This window comes from Pogona vitticeps, chromosome 5 (genome assembly GCF_051106095.1).
Source record: "Pogona vitticeps strain Pit_001003342236 chromosome 5, PviZW2.1, whole genome shotgun sequence".
NCBI classification, from domain to species: Eukaryota; Metazoa; Chordata; class Lepidosauria; order Squamata; family Agamidae; genus Pogona; species Pogona vitticeps.
The window spans coordinates 130,146,931-130,162,565 of record NC_135787.1 but is presented as its reverse complement, the minus strand read 5'-3'; the positions used below and the strand labels follow the sequence as shown (position 1 = coordinate 130,162,565).

Here is a 15,635-nt window from a genome sequence, read left to right as displayed (position 1 = left end):
CTACACCTGTTGGAATTTCCTCTACCTCACTACTATTAAAGGTACAAAAATACTGTCCTCTTTTTAATCCGGTCAATCAGGTCAGAGAATATTGGTCCACATGACCTAGGATTGTCTCTTCTGACCGGCAGCAGCTCTGCAGCATTTAAGGCAAGATTCCCTCCTTGTCTTGACAAAGGGTCCCTTATACTTCCTGGTAGTTGGTCATCTAAGTGCTAGCCCAGCTGGGCCTGATACCACCTATTTTCTGAAGGCAGACAAGATCAGGTGTGGATAATAATTGTATTCTCCTTTAGTGGTCCTCCAGGACTACCTTAAAGCACTTGGCACCAAGGTCTACCCAGATCACCCGCACGAGTCAGGAGGTGAGGCTGAGGAGCCTGACGCCGAGAGAGGCCTGGAAGGAGAAAACACGAAACCGGGCCTTCTCAGCGGTGGCTCCTCGCCTCTGGAACAATCTCCCTCCGGAGATTTGCACAGCCCCCACGCTGGGCATCTTTAAAACCCAACTAAAAACATGGCTGTTTATCCAGGCCTTCCCTCCAGCCAATTCTTGATTTCTCTCTTACTTTTCCTTCTTTATTTTACTGCTGTTGTTGTTTGATTATTATACAGTGGTGCCTCGCATAGCGAGGTTAATCCGTTCCGGATTAACCTTCGCTATGTGAAAACTTCGTTAAACGGAAAGTAAAAAGCCAAATCAGCTGAAAACTCACTGTTTAGCGAAGTCTTCCCATAGCCGGCAGCCATTTCGCGCCCTCGGTAAGCAAGGGGAGGGCGCGAAAACGCTGCGCGCGGCCATTTCGGCTGTTCCGGCGGCCATTTTGGACCCGCCGAACAGCTGATCCGCGGGTCGCAAAGCGAAGGTCAGTAAGCGAAACGCTTAACGACCTTCGCTATGCGAGTTTCGCCCATTGGGGCCATCGGTAAGCGATCACATTAGCGATCGCGGAAACCGCATCGCTATGCGATTTCGTCGTTATACGGTGTGCTCGTTAAGCAAGGCACCACTGTATATTTGCCTATGTTTTTATTATCTGATTTTATATTGGAAGCCACCTAGAGTGGCCCGGTGGGCCAGACAGGCGGGGTATAAATCAAATGAATGAATGAATGAATAATAAATAAAAATGACAGTGATGAACAACAACAACAGTGCTGATGAGACTATGTTTTTTGCCCCAGATGTCCAAACCTGTTGTTAAGGCTAGTAAACTTGGTAGGTTTTACCAAAGCAGACACTCCTGTGCAACTCTCACAATTAATCAAATGTAATGGAAAATGTCTGGAATATAGTTAGACCAAAGTAAATTTTGTAGGTTGCTGCCAGTTTGGGAAAATCAGTTATATATCTTTTGTATGAGTTAAATTCTGTTACTTTCATGTTATGGTTATGCTTTTCACTGTCTGTTGCACTAGACTTTGAGAAAGGACTGAAGCCCTGTTTCTGTTGTGATTATGAGGCTCACCCTGAAATAAAAAAGAACAGCGTTTCTAGGCAGGTGGAGGGTGTGATTTCACTTGACACAAAACAGCCATACACAGAGTGTGCGTTTACTAGATCAGTGTGTATAGCTGATAAGAGAAACCTTTGGTTTAGATGTCTTAGGCAACATGGCCAATGGTAAGGAATGATGGAACATGTAGAGTGAAATATCAGGAACGCCAGTGGTTCCTCACTGCTGATGTGAAGCTTCCAGGCAGGTTTCATATCCAGCATGATTCTTTAGAAATCAATTGTCACCATGATTACTTGCAATTATAAACTTCTCTTTGGGTTTTTATTTGGTGCTACAATGGGCTTCACAAGTTTATAGCTCTGATTCTGTGAGAAGAATTCAATAAAAATTGATTCAAGTTACCTCAGGCACACCCACTTGCTAAAGTAATTTTCATAGGTTATTAGATTTAAGGACTGTGAATGATTAAATAAGATTGTACACAAGCCTTCCCAAATAATAACCCTCCTATTGCTGTGTAAATATATTCTTATGACAATAAAAAAGCAGTCACATTCTGTTCACTTTTTGAAGGGCTTTCAGAGACTATTGAGTCACTACTTCTTTTCACACTCCATGGTTATTCATTATGCCATAGTCAGCTGAAAATTCAACATATAAAGTCCATCATGTTAAACAATATCAGCAGTCCATTAAATACAAGTAACATTATATTTCTCAGTCCGTTGTTGCAGCATATGCTGGAAAGGGCTCTTCAAAAGATAGAGAACAGCTTGGCTTCACATTAGGAAAATGTAAATACAATAAATCAGAGCAGAACCTTTCACCGTACGGCATACAGCACACCACTGATAAACATTTTGTTCTGAAATATACATATACTGTATCCTGAAGTTCCTAAGTAATTAGCCCATGGTGGACTTAAGGATTGTTCTTCATCATTTAAATCCCAGGGATGAGGATTTGAGTCTCACAACTCACTGTTGAGTCAGACTTAAGTTGCACTGGCAACTCGGCTCAGATTCAACTTGGTGTCTTTTTTTTTTCAATGACTCTGACTTGACGCCCAACTCAAACTAATTTTTCTGAGTTGCATTTTAGAGTCCCTGTTCTTTTAATGAAAGACACTATAAACCCAGAAGAAATTTTGTAATGCTCACCAGAAGATGCTGGAGAGGCAGGCAAATGGCAGAGGAGGAGGAGGTAGTGATGGGAAGAGAGAATTTTCAAGAGGATGGGGGTGGAGGAGTGAAGGAAGGTGAGGCAGGCTGAGCACTTTTTCATATTGTCCATAACTCTGAGCATAAGGGTGGGCAGGGCAAGGAGAGGTGGCAGGAAGGAAGAATACATACAACTGTTCAGCTTGTTTTTAATAGGGATTCAGACTTGGGGCTTGGGACTCAAGTATTAATACTAAAGACTTTAACTCAGGCTTTGGACTTGGACCAAAGACTTCCCAATATCGTTGGTTGTTGTGGGTTTTCCAGGCTCTTTGGCCGTGTTCTGAAGGTTGTTCTTCCTAGTGTTTCGCCTGTCTCTGTGGCTGGCATCTTCCCAATATCCTTGTTAAATCTTCAAATGGGATAAATATCAAATATTTCTTCTACTGAATGGAAAGAATCAGTTGCTCAGCAGGATGCATACTACTCTCTTGTTTCCCAGCACTGTTTCTACATGTGTTGGATATCTCTGGGGCTACTGAAACGTAGATGTTTGTGAAGACTATTGTAAAGGTCCATGTAGTGATCACAATTCAGGCAACGTTTTGAAGAGTATATCTGTCAACCGGATTGCCAGGATCAGCCCTATCATTAGGCAGAGTGAGGCAACAGAATCTGTATGTGAGGAGGAATGAGATGATGCTGGAGGACAAAGCTGTGTGTGGCACACAACCCACCCATTGCCCCCTAAACAAGTCTGCTGCCGTCAATTGTGGCGGAAGATGCTGCTCTGGTGGCAGTATTGAAGTATGACTCAATGGCTAGTTGGTTTGGCTTCTGTACATGGAATGGAAGTGAGTAACTTCTCCTTTGCCTCAGGCAGCAAGACTTGGAAAAACAGCCAAAGACAAGAAATTGATTATTAGTAGTCTCTGTCTTTCACTGAGATAGGTTGTATGGATCGCTCGCCAAAACACTGGCCCAAGAGCTGAAAAGACGAAACAGACGCTGTCCTATTTTCTTCCCGGCAAATGTCTTATATTTCTGTCCTGGTATTATACCAGTGGTTGGAAGTGGTCCACGGTGTTTCTTTACCAGAGCAATTACACCAGCTTACAGCAATTGTTCCATGTGGTTGCTGTTACCAGACGAGGAACTCATCAGAAGCAGTGCCTCTCTGCACAGGCCCATGTAGTTCCTTAGGGGTGTTTGTGGTGTTGTGGTGGTGATGGGGGTGGAGCTAGCATCTGTGGTGAGATTCTGCACATAAGCAGCTCACCACATGGTCCCGGTTGCCAAAGGCAGCAATCTGGAGAGGCCTGTACATGGCAGCCGCCACAGTGTGCAGTTGGTTCTCTTTTTATGAGAAACAGAACAATCTCATGAAAGGACCAGAAGAGAACTCCCCAAAGGCGACTTCTCCAGAAGGGACTAGGTTGCACTCTGTGGCAGCAAAAAGAAAGATTCAACCCTGGTTTATCAAACAAATTACTTAAGAGTAACGTGACTCTTTGAAATATGCTTGGCAAACTACTTGGGTAGCTGATTATGCTACAGTGTAAAGTTAACTTACTGCACTTCTACACGACTAAAACATACCAGTCTTTTTATTTTAGGTTTATATATATATATAAACCCAAAATATAAACCTAAAAATTATATATATGTAAACCTAAAATAAAAAAGACAGGTATGTTTTAGTCGTGTAGAAGTGCAGTAAGTTAACTTTACACTGTAGCACAATATTATATTCTATTTATAAATATTTTATATAAATATTATATTCTATTTATATTAATATACACCCATATCTAAGGTGTGAATAAGTTGCAAAAGAATTTTAGCACAACACAGCTCTTTAAAAGAACCTTCATTCCCACTTTCTCCTTAGCTGAGCTCATCCTCCAGGTCAAGGTTACCTGGTATGGTCGCTAGATTAGCTGGCATCCCTATGCTGAGTTCTCCACCCCTCCTTGTTGAAAAACAAAAGTGTATGAAATCTTGTCATCTAATATGGCACTGTTACTAATGTGGATATCCCTGCCCAACTGTTAAAAGTCTGTGTATTTAGTGAGTATGAAGATTCACTATGGTGACTGTAAACAAGAAGCCTCACCCTCAGCAGGAGTAAATGGTAAGTCCAGTCAAACATCTCTTCAACTACAATAACTGTGGTATAAGTAAACAAATATAGGCTTATCCATCCTAGGAGCCAGCTCTATTGCTTGTTCTGATCTACACAGGTCTGACCATGGACGCTCCATTAATCATCATTAATGGAGCATCCATTAATGGAGCATCCATGGGCAAATAGTTGATGATAAACATCTGCTTTCTTAAATAAAGTGTTAAAAACTATTGAAGCCAGTGGCCATCATCACATGTCATGGTAATAAAATCCCTAACTTAACTATGTTGTGAATAACAGTATTCTCATTACTAGTTCTGAGTGTGCTCTTAATTTTATGAATGTATTTTTAATATGAGGGAAGAGGGAAACAAATATTTCATCCTATACACTTATTCTACATCAAGAATAATTTTGTAAATCTCTGCCACGCCCGTGACTCTGTCTCTCCTCTCTAAACTGAGTCCCGGGTTTGAATTCAGTCTTTGGAGGGGTACCCAGGCTCAAATCAAACCTGACACAGGTGTTCACACAAACCTCAAGTATTAAATGAATGCAGGAGAGGCAACAGGAACACGTCTGTTGGTCATGCCCTCCTCCACATTGACATACCTTCTGGTGAACAACACTTAAAGGGAAATGTGAGGTACAAATCACTTAGGTCTGAGTCGGCTTTAAATCAGCTCAAAGTCCAGCACAGAGGTAATTCTGTGTTGCACTGTTACATCGCTGTGTGTATATAAAAGAATGTGTCAGGCATCTGGGCAGAGGTTTCAAACACCTGGTGCTTTTCAAAGTTATTTCTTGAGATCATGCAGCCCTATGAAGATTTGTAGGTGATGTCACTGGGCATTTTGCAAAGCCAAATGTTGGTTCTCACGAACTAATGCAAGCACTGCTTATATGGAAGCTGGAAAAATGGTCCAGCCATTTCATTCCATGGGCTGACCAGCAGACGTCTGCCCATTGAAAAGGGACATTCTGAAGACTATGAATGCTGACATGTTTTGACCTGCCCATGTTTGCAGTCACCTAGCAAAGCTAATGATCAGAATGTCTGGATTTGATGAAATCTGTGCTTTGTTGTGCAACGCCTGGAGATCTAGACTTCATCACACCTACAGCAGAAATCAACTTCCAAGAACTCTTTTATTTCTGAATTAATCATCACAACTTTTGTCACATTCATTTCAGTAGTGCTACTCTAAGTATAACATTTGTAGTCATGTCTCCAATTGGGGCTTAACCTTGCCTTGGTCCTTCAGAAACCTTTCGATATAACAAGGGCTGACCAGATTCTTCTTCTTCTTCTTCTTCTTCTTCTTCTTCTTCTTCTTCTTCTTCTTCTTCTTCTTGTATTATTATTATTATTATTATTATTATTATTATTATTATTATTATTATTATTATTATTATTATTATTATTATAAATGCAAAACACAGACTTCTTCAATATACAAGTTTTAACTCAAAACCTAAGTGTAAACGTTGGCATAGTATATATACTGTTCCCAATATTGCTATTTTTTTTTGCAGCTCTGATGGTGTTATTTCAGAGCTCTGCAGCTAATTGCAATATTTTATAAAATTCTGCCGCGTTGTTCTCCATGCCCACCCACCCCCCATGGCTATGGGGGCCGCTGAAATGTGTTTCGTCGACAGGCGAGTTATTTCTCTTGCCTAGTCTCTGTATTTCATTATATTTTTTTCCAATTCTTTATCTTCCACTCGTGTTACTGTTATTAGGAGCACCCGTACCAAAACAAAACAAAACAAAACAAAAAAAAGGCAAGAGATTGCCAGACCCTTTGGAAGGCTCAAAGCCCCGCCCCAGCCAATAAGAACATGGTTTAAATATTTATGACCTGCTGCTAGCCAATGGAGCGGCTGGCCGCCAGCAAAAGAAGCCGAAGCGGCGCTTCCAGCTGCTTTTGAAGCGGGACTTTTCAGAACTTTTCGGCGCTCGGCGGGAGGCGCTGCTTCGCCGGTGCCCGCCCCACGCCCCGCGGCTCCGTCCGGCGAGGAGCGCAGCCTGGCAGGTGATTCCCGTGCCAGGCTGCAGCACCAGCAGCAGCAGGAGCGGCGTCGGCGTTGGCAACAGCTTCGGGACGGGCGGAGAGTGGCGGTCCAGGGTGCCCTCGCCTGGCAACTCCAGCCCAGAGCCGGCGCCGCGGCTCTCCCGGGTCCTCCATGCGTCGGCAATGGAGCCAGGGACGCCCCTGGGACTCTCTCGCCTCTGCGTCCTGTGGACCGCGGTGCTGGTGGAGCTTTGCCCCCGCGGCGCCCAGGGCAACTGGATGTGAGTAGGCAGACGGGGAAACGAGGACCGGGGGGGTGGGGGGCGGGCGAGCCGGGCGAAGGATCGAGGTGCTCTCGCAAGCCTGGGGGGGAGGGCTGCGCTGCTTGCCCAAATCTTGTAGGAGGAGTTCTTCTTTCGGATCACAACTCCCAGCATCCCCCACCGGGCATAGCTGGCGGGCGACTCCAAGAGCTGTCTCTCCCCCATCCCCTAGAATAATAATCAGGTGTTTCCAGGGGGTGCTCTGGGCCGATTAGACAAGGGTGTTTTCACACGTGGGTTTTTTGAATCTCCCGGGTCGGTATCATAGTGTCAATGGACGAGCTGCTTCCTTCTGCATTTCCCTCGCATGGCATCGTAGCAGCGCACCTGCAAGGGTCGTGTCGTTGTTTTGACGGAAGCTCTCCAAGAGGCATTTTAATGCGGAATGAAGTGCTCCGTGTCATCAGCGGGAAGGCCGTTCCGCCTTACAAAGGCCGCACTGCCACCTTGGTAACAGTCAAACCATCGTGTAAATAGTTTGAAGCCTTGACCAGCCTTTGAACCTCTTGGAAAGTCCTCAAGCATCTTTTCCTTTTCAATCCTTCCGATATTCTTAGGAGCAGTTTTAAATCTCATGTGGCAAGTGTCCTAAAAACAGTCTTTGAGTCTCTTTTGCATCACTTCTCAGCACTGTGCAAATGTGTTAATGGATGATGCAACATGGACAAGCCTTTAAGGCCAGAATCCTGTGGATAGTGACAACGAGGGTAGACCCATCCATTCAGTTGTTAAGTGGTAACTAACTTATGAAAGTACGACTGATTCCATATGTCTACTCTAGTTGGGACTACTCACAGGATTCTGCATCTTCTCCTGTCTGCAATTTCCCATTAGTGGAAAAATCCTATATGGGTTTAGCTGTATGGATGTACAGTAGATGTATTGTCTTACTAATGCTAAATGTGTGAGCATCAGAGCTCTGCCCAGCAGGTATGTCAATGTGGAGGAGGGCATGTCTTTAATTAAATCATTAAACAAAACAAAAAGTTGTTCAGCCTTACAAATGAAAACACCTTCCAGGTGTTAATATTAATAATAATGTTTACAGATAGCAGAAATGGTGGAAGGAGTCACCAATACTTTCTTAAGTGTTGTATGAAAAGAAGACCAAAACTTTGCTGAGAGAGAAAACTATTTAGATCTAATTTTGTTACCTACCCACTTTTGGGAGGCTCAGACACACTTTAAGGCTATTTTATGTGGAGATGCTGTTTTTTTGGACCTGACCCGGTGGGACTTCAGCTGTATTACTCCAAATTAATTATGCCTTTTATTAGTGCAGCTGAAGATGATCAGGGCATTAACAAGAAGGGAAAGCTTCGTCTTCATACCCTTCTGATGACGTAATTATCAGGTACTGAAGGAAACACCAGTTCCTGTGCTATCCATAGTGATACGGGAAGGCCATTTCAGAATGCCTTTTGCATACAGAACCCCTTTTGAAAGAACTCTGGGAACAGTGTGCCTTTAATCTTTCTGCACATAATTCTGTAACCAGGAGCCAGCATCTCAGAATCTTGCCTGAAAAGGTCTTGGGGACCACACAATGGCTTAAGATGTGTTGCTACCTGAGGGGCGGAAGTGAATTGCATCATTGGCCCAACTCAAAGTACTGAGACTGGTACTGCTTGTGATTTGTGACCATAATATTGAAAGCTAGCCAACTTATTTTGATCCATGAAATAAAAAAAAATCTCATGGCACCTCTTCTCTATCTTGATAACAAATAATAATAATAATAGCAACAATAACAAGCAAACTCACTAGCATGTTGTATCCTTTTTGTTACACCAAACATTTACTTTCTGAGGCAAGCGCCCAGGTCTTTCTGATGGCACGACTGGGCCTCGTTATGTCAGAACAGGCCTGGGGGATTTCTAATTGCAAGTGTGTCACTGGCTGCCTTCACCTTGCAGAGCCATCTTTGTACAACCCCACATTCAGCATCTCTTGTTCTTGGACGGGACTGTATTTTTTTTTGCAACCAACAAACAACCCCTCCCACTATGGTGTTTGACTTTACCACATCTGGAGATCAAAAGGGAAGCCACATTGTCATGAAAGAAGAATTAATTTTAATTGTCTGTGGGCATTTTGCAAAAAAAATAAAAAAAATAAAAAAGGATTTGAAGCTGGGAGGTGCATGAATCAGAATGCTTGATAGCCATAACTTATATGCTTAATATAGAATGTAATTTCTCATAAATGGGCCAGCCCTCTTTCAGGTTGCTGCTGGCTCAAAGGGACTTGCTGAATCAGCTTGGGCAGGAGACCTGCTCTGCCACACAGCAAGCAAGCACTGCGCCGACTGTGCCCCGCCCCTCCAGACTGTAGTGATTTCATTTCTGGTACTTCCTGTTCTGTCTCCTTAATGGACACATTACTCTGCTGCTGGTGCAGCTTACAGTATTTATTGACAGGTTCCAGAAACATCACAGTCAAGACTAAAAAAGATTTTTCTCCACATCGTTGGTGGTGGAAACGATCACAACCTATCTGCCAGCCTGTGCTTCAGGGCTGTGGATGGATTCTTTGGCTTCCAGATGTTCTGGATTGCAATGCTCATAATCCCTCCTTGCTGGCTGTGCTGGGGGAGGCTGGTGGGGGTTATGGTCTGAAGCATCAACATTTCCTCAGGTCGGATGTGATTATTCCATCAGTGGCAGAGGGGAGTATTTATTCATTTCCATGTTGGTTGAGGAATTCTAGAGATTATAGTCACCCAAAGGAATTTTTCCAAGCTTTGGTGAGGGAACCATCTCTTAATATTCTCCCTAGTGCCTTCTGTGTAACCCTTTGGCCTTTGCATTTTAACAGTGATGGGTTTTCGTATTTCTTATTCCTGGTGCCTGTGCCTTGCTGCCATTTTGTTTCTTGCCCATCTGCCTAAAATGAAGTGTCTGGTACCATTCATCTCAACCCAGGGGCTTCTTTTTCAGGTGGCTGGGCATTGCTTCCTTTGGTGTCCCGGAGAAACTGGGTTGCACCAACCTGCCTCTGAATGGACGCCAAAAAGACCTGTGCAAGAAGAAGCCCTATCTCCTGCCCACCATCCGGGAAGGAGCCCGCTTGGGCATCCAGGAATGCCAAAGCCAATTCAAGCACGAACGATGGAACTGCCTCCTCTCGCCAGAGACAACATCTTCACTTTCCACCGAACCATCACCTGTTGCAATGGCGTCTTCTTTCTCTGTCTTTGGCTATGAGCTGAGCAGTGGTGGGTCCCCTGTTTTGTTTTGTTTTACATCACTCTTGGAGGGTTTTTATTGCTGGGGATTTTAGGTATAAAAGGCTGACTGCCACTCTGTGGTCAAGCAAATCAGCAAATTCTAGGGAAAGAATGGGAACTGCGGCCCTCTGGGTGTTATTGACTTACAGAGTCCACCAGGTCCAGCCAGTATAGCCTATGGTAAAGGGGTAATGGATACTGTAGTCAAGAAAGACCTAGAGGGTCATCCCTGGTCTAGGGCAGTTGTGGGAAATATTTGACCCTCCCAATGTTTTGGATCACAACTCCCATATCTCTTTGCCATCGGCCATGCAAGATGAGTGTCTCAAGAGCTGAAGGGCCATGTTCCCAGTCTCTTTTCTACTTCTAGCGTTGGTGTTGGTGTTAAGCAAGACAGACCAAAGCTGCCCTAAGCTGCGAAAAAGAAAGGGTGATGCTATTTCAGAACCAGATCCATCCAATGCATAAATAGTGTGGTGGTAAATCTCTTTGCTTCAGAAGGGGACTTGGCATGTGGGTTAATGATGGTTTGAAATGTCCTGATGTGCTGCCTCCCTGAATTTATGCAGTCTCAAGATTGGCCCCAATGTAAACAAATTAGTCCCATCTCGGCCCCTTTGGAATCCATGTCAACTCTGTTGTCCCACTGATTACAACTAGATTCCGCTTGGTACTGACCTTCTTAGGAGGGGAACCCAAATGCCTTATCCTGCCAGCTTTATGATCCAGGTTGATCGTTGTGAAAAACGATGCTTGGAAAAACTGATTGCTCTGATTGACCCTCCCTGAATCCATCAAATTGGTCATGCAAGCACGTGGGATTCTAGTGCTTCTCACCCCAAGAGAGTAACTTTTCTAAGCATGAGTCATTTACAGCAGGGTACATAAGATGTGCTATTGAACACCATTTTTTTCATTCTTCTTTCCTTCCTTCCTTGCATTCTTTTTTTAGGCACCAAAGAAACTGCATTTATCTATGCAGTGACAGCAGCTGGCCTTGTGCACTCTGTGACTCGAGCATGTAGTGCTGGGAATATGACTGAATGCTCCTGTGATACCAGCCTGCAGCATGGTGGCTCAGCCAGTGAGGGCTGGCATTGGGGCGGTTGCTCAGATGACATCCAATATGGCATGTGGTTGAGCAGAAAGTTCTTAGATGGTCCTGCCAAGAACATCACCGGAAGACACAGGCATGGATTGATAGCCATGAACGTACATAATAATGAAGCTGGAAGACTGGTATGGATTCCAATTCCCCTTTTGTCCCATAGTTCCATAAATACTGTTGCTAGAGAGTTCAGGGGGAGTGCTTCCAGCCTTTCCCCATTTTCCAGACCTCATGGGACCATACTTTAGGATGTTCTTCTCTGGTTGTAGACACTCAAGGCCACCACAATAGCAGATATGAGGTGGCAGGTATGGGGAGGTAGAAAGAAGAACGCACACAGCCTCTGGACAGCTTGTCCTATTCTCCTAAGCTAGGCTGACGCCCCAAGTATGGTAGAGAATGCTGTATTATTTCCAGCCGTGAAGCTGGCAAGTCCAGTCAACTTCTGTATATACATACAGAAGGCAATAGGCAAATAGGTGCCATCTGGTTCTTCTTTTCAGGCAGCAGAATATCTTCAGGCAGCCCTGGATTGAGAGCACTGGGAATCCCATGCATGTATGAAACCCATCAAATCACTAATGTGTGGGCAGTGTGTCCCCCCCCTTCTGCCCTAATGTGCCCATTTTTCTGTGGAAGACTGCATGGTACCTCTGCCTGCAGCAAATGCTTGACTCACCATATGTAAATGTATGTTATATATTTACAAATGAGCTCTGTAACAAAATACAGTGGTGCCTCGCAAGATGAATGCCTTGCCGGACAAAAAACCCGCAAGACGAAAGCGTTTTGCAATTGTTGTGATGACTCGCAAGACGGCTTTTTCTGTGGCCGTGCTTCGGAAGATGATTTTTCCCCCCGCAAGAGCGATGCCTCACAAGACTAAAATAATTCATTTGTCTTGCGAGGTTTCCCATAGGAATGCATTGCAATGCATTCCTTTTGGAAACCGCTGTTTCGCAAGATGAAAATTTCGCAATACGATGCTACTTGTGGAACAAATTACTTTCGTCTTGCGAGGCACCACTGTATTGCAGTGTGGGATGCTGCTTTTCAGGACTCCAGATGCTCCATTCTTTTCCTATGTTCCATCCATATTTTTTTTACCCTCTCAGTCTTTCTTGAGTACTCAGTCTTTGTTGGATTATTTTGGGGTGCCATCCTTCCCTTAATTTCGCCCCCCCAACAGATTTTTGATCTTGGTAGAAATCTTGGTAGTCCCTTGAACTTGCTGATAACTTTTTGTTTTGGTTATATAAGCAATTATTACTTCCAGAACAAACAGTGGAAACAGAGGGACTGATCCCCTGATTCCTCCCAGGGAACTCTGGTTATTATGCATCATATATATTCCATTCCCATTTTATCTTCACAACAGCTAACTCTGGAATAAATTCAGTAGTGGGAGAACAATTAGCTCAAGATCATTTTCTGAATACAGTGGTGCCCCGCATAGCGAGGTTAATCCGTTTCGGATTAACCATCGCTATTCGGAAACATCGCTAAACGGAATAGAAAAACCCATTGGAATGCATTAAACTTTGTTTAATGCATTCCAATGGGCCCCAAACTCACCGTTCAGCGATGTTCCTCCATAGCGCAGGCATTTTTGTGCCCTCAGTAAGCGAGGGCAGGGCTCGAAAAAGCTGCGCGCGGCCATTTTGGGACTTCCGGCGGCCATTTTGGAACCGCTGAACAGCTGTTCCCCCGACATCGCAATGCGAAGATCGGTAAGCGAAATGCTTACCAATCGTCGCAAAGCGATTTTCGCCCATTGGAACTATCGGTATGCGATCGCATTAGTGATCCCAAAAGATGGATCACTATGCGAATTCGTTATTAAACGGTGCGCTCGTTATGCGAGGCATCACTGTATATGATGGGTATGGATCTGAACAGCTGTACATCTCAAGACAGACCACAGTACTACACCACTACATATTTTATTGATTTTCATTTCTATTCTGCCTTTCTCCCAATTGAGAGCACAAAGGTGGCTGACAAGTTCCTAAAAAAAAAAAATAAACAAACTGACTAGTCTGAACACAGCTGGGATTTCCTGCTAAAGGCAAAATGTCAAAGCTGGGTTTTAGCCAGGATTGGGTAGCCTGTGGTCTTTCATATGTTGTTTGACCGCAAGCCCCTTCCTCCATCTTTGCTGGCCATTAAGGCTGATGGACATTGAGGTCTGGGGAGCCTTGAGTTTTCTCCTCCTATCCTAAAGGTTAAGGACAAAGCTTTGCAATTTCCCACCCACTACTTGCATAGATGGTAAAGAAGGCCAGAAATCAAGAACCGGAAAGCCTTATTCTTGGGAGTGGAGCTCTGATCAGCACAGGATGACATGTATTGGCTTCAGGTTGCACAAACAAAGAGATATCAGCAGACCCATTTCAAATTTCTGCTGTGGCTTCAAAGGCTTCAGTACAGATTCACAGGAAGGAGTATAATCGGGGATGGGGGGGGAGGAATCACATGTTCTTGTTACTCTACCATGGGTACTTGATACTCATTCTGCTTAAGAATCTGAAATAGCATATGCATCTCATTTTAAAGTGTGTCACTAATGACATTTTTCTTCTGATTCTAAAGTGATTAAAATTAGTTCTAAATGCACAGACCATTCCAATTTTGTTCACTGTTAATGAACCCTGTAACAGAAGAGGCAAGCGATTGTTCACTTTTGGGCAGAGGGAAGGCTTGTCTCTTTAGCTGCACTGAAAACAGAAGGCAGAGGTTATGTTGGACATATTGCTCTCTCCCACGGATCTGTGCCCCTTTTTGGATCCAGGATACTGCTTTTTACAAGAAGGGCACGCCATTGTTTGAGGAATGTGCCTAGTAATATCCGTTTTAGCAAGAATAAAGGGTGGACATGGGGGTTGTTTTATTATGGGGTTGATGAGATGTAATCTTTTCTCAGGCTGTAGCAAAATTGATGTCCGTGGATTGCCGTTGTCATGGAGTGTCTGGCTCGTGTGCCCTGAAAACATGCTGGAAATCAATGTCATCTTTTGAGAAGGTTGGCCGTTTACTAAAAGAGAAGTATGAAAACAGCGTTCAGATTTCAGATAGATTGAAGAAAAAGATACGCAGGAAAGAAAAAAGCCAACGAAAGATACCAATCAACAAAGAAGATCTGCTGTATGTCAACAGGTCACCAAATTACTGTGTTGAAGATCACAAACTGGGAGTCCCTGGGACACAGGGCAGGGTATGCAACCGTACTTCAGAGGGACCAGATGGCTGCAATCTCCTCTGTTGTGGCCGAGGATACAACACTCATGTGGTCAGGCATGTAGAGAGGTGTGACTGCAAGTTTGTCTGGTGTTGCTATGTTCGCTGCCGAAGATGTGAGACTATGACTGACGTTCACACTTGCAAATGAAAGCTTCTGCTTCACAACTTAACGGCAAAACATCCTCCAAGGTACCATTCTTTGTGATGTGCTCAGGAGACGTCTCAGGACAAAGAGTGATCCCTGGAGAATTCTGCAGGGTCCAGAAGGTTTGGCTCTTATTTGAAGGGGCATCTTGGAATAAGCAACAGGAAAGACCAAGGAGGAGTGATCTGGATCTGCTGGAAACCTGTGTCACTGGATGACATCTTTAAGAACCTTTGTCTGTCGTGAGTGTGTGGGCATTCCCTATTTTGATCAGAGATGTCAAGAGTACTACAGTCACAGTTTGTCTTTTGTTTTTGATGATAATCATCTCCATCAGATTTATCATTTAGAGGGAAAAGAGAAGAAGCAAGTGGTTAAGGTTGAGCAGTAGCATGTTGAAGGACACACAGGTGACTAACTAGCTTAGAATATAAGCCTGGAAACACACACCTGGAAGATATAGAAGCAGTGGGGGCAGGCTAACTGATCCTAGTCTTGTTGGGTTGCAGAGATGTTCTATATTTTTTCACTTCTCTCTTCCATTGAGCATCCTTGATTCCTTTTATTTTGAATTCTTCACCCCTTGTTTGACAGTGTTTCTCCAAACACTTCAGTTTTGAGCCAGAGCTTTTTATTTGACGTGGTCAATGTCAAATCCTTTCAGTGTTATCTTCAGATTGTCTTCGGGACCGCAGTGATGTTTTAGCCAATGCTGTGGTCATGGAAAGGAGTGACGTGGTGGCGCTGTGGGCTAAACCACAGAAGCCTCTGTGCTGCAAGGTCAGAAGACCAGCAGTCGTAAAATCGAATCCACATGACGGAGT

At 44.0% G+C, this 15,635-nt stretch overlaps 1 protein-coding gene across 1 annotated transcript; it reads left to right on the top strand.

The window, feature by feature from the left end:
- The first annotated feature begins 6,830 nt into the window (after positions 1-6,830).
- Positions 6,831-15,241, top strand: WNT16 (Wnt family member 16). The gene is made up of 4 exons (XM_073000544.2): positions 6,831-7,047; positions 10,014-10,306; positions 11,271-11,557; positions 14,350-15,241. Exons 1-4 carry the CDS (start codon positions 6,950-6,952, stop codon positions 14,812-14,814), a joined length of 1,143 nt encoding a protein of 380 aa, XP_072856645.2. The 5' UTR covers positions 6,831-6,949; the 3' UTR covers positions 14,815-15,241.
- Positions 15,242-15,635: the final 394 nt, after the last annotated feature.

Excerpts from the sequence above, each read along its gene's own strand:
- WNT16 (XM_073000544.2), top strand. The coding sequence starts at position 6,950 with ATGGAGCCAGGGACGCCCCTGGGACTCTCTCGCCTCTGCGTCCTGTGG. Across the intron at positions 7,048-10,013 it reads GGCGCCCAGGGCAACTGGAT|GGGCTTCTTTTTCAGGTGGC; the intron begins GTGAGTAGGCAG and ends ATCTCAACCCAG. Across the intron at positions 11,558-14,349 it reads ATAATGAAGCTGGAAGACTG|GCTGTAGCAAAATTGATGTC; the intron begins GTATGGATTCCA and ends ATCTTTTCTCAG.